Source organism: Zingiber officinale, chromosome 11B, assembly GCF_018446385.1.
Source record: "Zingiber officinale cultivar Zhangliang chromosome 11B, Zo_v1.1, whole genome shotgun sequence".
Lineage (NCBI taxonomy): Eukaryota > Viridiplantae > Streptophyta > Magnoliopsida > Zingiberales > Zingiberaceae > Zingiber > Zingiber officinale.
This window is the reverse complement of record NC_056007.1, coordinates 80,883,801-80,887,932: the sequence shown is the minus strand read 5'-3', so window position 1 is coordinate 80,887,932 and position 4,132 is coordinate 80,883,801. Positions and strand designations below refer to the sequence as shown.

Sequence of the window (4,132 nt, the reverse complement as noted above, 5' to 3'; positions counted from 1 at the left end):
CTCTGAAAATAGTTTCGCTCATTACAACACCGTTGAGATAGATGAAATTGAATGTAGCCCGTTAACTCTTGCCACCTACTTATAAACAATAGCCCGTGAACAAGTACTATCCTCTTACATCTACATGGGACTCTGCATGATCGTGCTGAATAGAGATATATGGAATGAAATAATATTTTACTTAAATGAATTTCGACGATAAAATAATTTAATTTTTATAAAACTGTGATTTGAAATACTTATTATTATTTCATCCCACCATAAAAAATATATATATATTAGAAATAAAAAAGTAGTTCTAATTAAGTAAGATGGATTGATAACATTGTGTAACTTTAAGATGGATATATGTTAATTGGACGAAAGCTGTATTTATTTATTTATTGCAAAAAACAAGGACATTTAAATATATAGCTAAAGCATTTGCCCTTAACCGTATTTTATAAATTCGACAGATAAGATCATGTCGGATTTTGTCAATCCTAACCTGACTCATTTACGGGGCCACATGAACACGCGCAACTCCTCTACGCGAAGCAAACACAATATGGTGGGCGACATCATCTTCGGTCTTCACCGAGGACTCTGGAGATTATTTAAACGTCGAGTCCAATCCAATAAAAGCAAACGCCTAGTTGGAATGGAATCCGCGTCACCAAACACACAAACAAGTGATCAAATCCAGAAATCAATTTAAGAGCCAAGATACTACAATCAATTAATCCTCTAATAATTTATATTCGTCCAATTCATCTCTATCAGTAGGAGGTACTTGACCTCATCGAAACGTTGGTCGGCCGTCTCTTGCCTTTTGTTCGCATGCGATGAATATTCTTAATTTTTGGCCACACCCCCCACCCATCAGAAATTGAAGGGTCGTAATTAGGATAACTTTAAGAATTCATGGGTGGGAATAGAAACAAACAATTTTTCCGTAGGCCGGCGCATACACCAACTTGTAATTTCATATCGTTTCTGACGAGCAAGAGAAAAGATTTGTTGATTGATGACTCGGATGACGTTTTTTAAGAGACCATGGCGGTAAATATATCGATCTATTTTCATACTGTCCAGTTTCGTTCGAATTGAATTCTGAACCATGCAATCAGTGGGAATCATGTGGGATTCCTGTCCATCATAGACATTTCATTCATTATATTTTTGGCATATATTCTTATCAAAAATATAGATGACATGTAGGAGAAGATAGACAATTTACAGGTGGCTGCCCCAACACACCACAGAGGCACAGACGCAGGCCGAGAGAGTGGCATCACATCCGCAAGCCCAATCGAATAACACTACTTCGCTTTACTTTGCCTTGACGCTTCTGCGTATCGCCTGCACATTAATTAGCCCCACCACGACCGTTCGCTGCTCCCTTTTGCGACCTGATTTGAGCGAAACAAAACAAGCAAATCTCCAAGTTGCAACTCCACTCCCACCACTAGCATCGTCCCATTTCTATCGAGGGATTTTCTCGCCTGATTCTCCAAGACCGTCGATTCGCCTCGTCCTCGCGATCAAAAAAGAAAAGAAAAGAAAATAAAAGAGCGAAAGGAGATAAAGATACGAAAGGAGGGAGAAGGTTCGGTGCGCAAGTAGCAGGAAGAGTGGGGCGCAGGTCCCGCCACCGAACGCGGCGGGGCGTAGCGCAAGTGATGGTGGTGTGTTGGAATCAACTGCATGCACTGCACTTCATGCATTGGTAAAGTAAAGAAACAGAATATTGTTTTTACCTTTTTTTCGCAAAAAGGAATAACAGACGAACAATGCACCGACCCGATTGCGTCGCGCCCGCCCCCTCCCTCTCCCTCTCCCTCTCCCTCCGCTGCTTTCCCATCGCGGTGGGGTCGCCTACGCCCGCGACGTGGGCGTGGAAGCCAAGGGGGGACGCCGCAGCAACGCTGTCGCTGACACAGCGCCGCATCGCCCACCGCACGGGATGATTGATGGAGAGAACGGATGCCTTCTCCTTCACTGCACGCCTCCTCTCGCTTCGCCAAAAAAGCTGACCGCTCTCTCTCTCCTCTGTCTCCGCTACGCGACGGGCTTCACCTCCCTATCCATCCACGCCGACGAGCGTGGTTCCGCGCTCATTTTTGTTTGGCCTCAAAAGGATTACAGAGACGCGAGGCGTGGATAAGTACGACACATCGAAAGGCACTGCGTCTTTTTATAGGAGGACGGATTCAAACGTTTATTATATTCGCCGAATCCCAAATCGGCTTGGTCGATAGAGGCCATTTAATTAAGATTATCCCGTTTAACTATATATTATTACTGATGCCGTCGATAAAAATTATGCCCGAGTGTTCGTAATGTATTTTTTTTTTTTTTTTGGAGACGATCCGCAATTTTACACATGTTGATTGAGCCATGACAAACTCCACAATTGTAAAACCTCAATTCTTCGAATGATTCCGGCACCGACAAGATTTTATTTAATAAACTGGGTTGATGCACTAATTATACATCAACTGGCTGGCTGCATCCAGCCCCCAGGTCGTTACCGTAAAAAGAGAATAAGGATTAATTCGCGTGTCTCGCCGGCTTAGGGCAACAGCAAAACTTTCGCAGGGATCAAAACGGGAGAGGTCGCTAGGCGTGATCTACGGAACTGGCCGTCACACGAAGAGATCGAGAAGCTTCGGTTCGGTGGTTGTTTGGTTGCTTCCGGGACTTTCGCCGCCGCTGGTCGTTACCGATCCCTCCGAGTTCATCGAGGGAGTCCCTGGCCGCCAACTCCGTTTCTTCTCCCTCGCTCCGCTGCCTGAGGATCGAGGAATCAGGCACAAGTCCAGGTCGCACGGCGGTGCGTTGTCTTCGTAGAAGGGAACAGGAGCCTTCCGTCGCTTGACCGATGAGAAGGAGGAGAAGCCCATTTTCGGCGGCGAGCTTAGGCCTTCGGCCTCGGGCGACGCCTCGTCGGAGCGACCGTCAGACGCGAGTTCCGAAATCGGACAAAGCGCGCCGCCGCGAAGGACCGTTTCCACGGCCGCCTGGCAGAGATGCCAGTTCCCGGTCCCTAGCAGTCCCACGGCGCCATTCACCGGGTTGATGGTTCGCCCGCAAGCCTCGAATAGCAAGGATTGGAAAAGAGCTGCGACCAAACGAGATCAGTAGTGCCAGAAAGCCAAAAAGACGAATCGAACCCGTGGATTCGAAGGCACGAACCTGCGCGTCGTGAAGGGGGGACGGCGGAAATGAAAGACATGAGGCCGGCGCGGCCGAAGAACTTAGCGACGAACACGGTGGCGTGTGCTTGGGCCTCGGCGGAGTCGATCCACTGGAGGCAAGGCCGCAGAAGGCAGGAGTCACTGCAGCCCTTGCGGAGAACTCGGCACCCGTTGCAGCTCATCTCCGCCGATCACTCATCCACCGGTCAGTTCTATCCCTCTTGTGATTTCTGAAATGATTTAATTTTCTCAAAAAAACGCCGTCGGAAACTTCGGAAGCAAGAAACAGAGGGAAGCGTAGCTGGAAGAGAGGGAGGGGCAAAAGGCGAGTGGGGAAGGACGAGAAGTTATATAGTGCTCACTTGGGGTTTGGCTAACTCACCGTTTGAGTTAAATTGATGCGGGGTGGTGGGGTTGAGTTATGGGTTGGACGGCTGGATCGTTAGTGGTGTGGTTACCGCCTTTGGTGGAGTGGCGTCAAAACTGGTGATGAAAGTGGTGGTGGCGTTAGGTGTTCCAAAGTCCTGGGGTTTCGAGGGGCGGGCGGCTCCGTGTTTCCGCGGCCGGCCCCCCCCTTCCCCACCTCCGTTGGATCGCTTTCCGGATGGGCGTGGCAATTGTTGCGCACCAGCTTTGTTGAGTTGAAACTGGATGGTGGTAATTCATTAATAATTATTATAATAATTTTGTTTTTTTGTACGCTTAACTTTATTGATAGCGGAATGCCAACTTCAATCTGTGGCAGGAGGTGGCCCGTGCCTGAACGACCGATTTGATACCATAGATATATGAATAAATCGGAAAGGGCGGGTAGACGTCTGAAAGTTTAGTATTTTATAATTGTTCATTTTATTTGGGAAAAAATTGTAAGCATATCATAGTTTAGGATTAATGTCTGATAATAACGGTACACTCTTTCATTGCACCCTAGTTTTAAAAATAATCATATTCGG

At 47.1% G+C, this 4,132-nt stretch overlaps 1 protein-coding gene across 1 annotated transcript; it reads right to left on the bottom strand.

The window, feature by feature from the left end:
- Nucleotides 1–2,409: 2,409 nt before the first annotated feature.
- LOC122035080 (LOB domain-containing protein 37-like) lies at nt 2,410–3,520 on the bottom strand. Its single transcript, XM_042594460.1, has 2 exons — nt 3,178–3,520; nt 2,410–3,103 (listed from the first exon to the last, which is right to left on the bottom strand). The coding sequence occupies exons 1-2, from the start codon at nt 3,359–3,361 to the stop codon at nt 2,628–2,630; spliced, it is 660 nt and encodes a 219-aa protein (XP_042450394.1). The 5' UTR covers nt 3,362–3,520; the 3' UTR covers nt 2,410–2,627.
- Between the last annotated feature and the right edge of the window lie 612 nt (nt 3,521–4,132).

Excerpts from the sequence above, each read along its gene's own strand:
- LOC122035080 (XM_042594460.1), bottom strand. The coding sequence starts at position 3,361 with ATGAGCTGCAACGGGTGCCGAGTTCTCCGCAAGGGCTGCAGTGACTCC. Across the intron at positions 3,104-3,177 it reads CCCCCCTTCACGACGCGCAG|CTCTTTTCCAATCCTTGCTA; the intron begins GTTCGTGCCTTC and ends GTTTGGTCGCAG.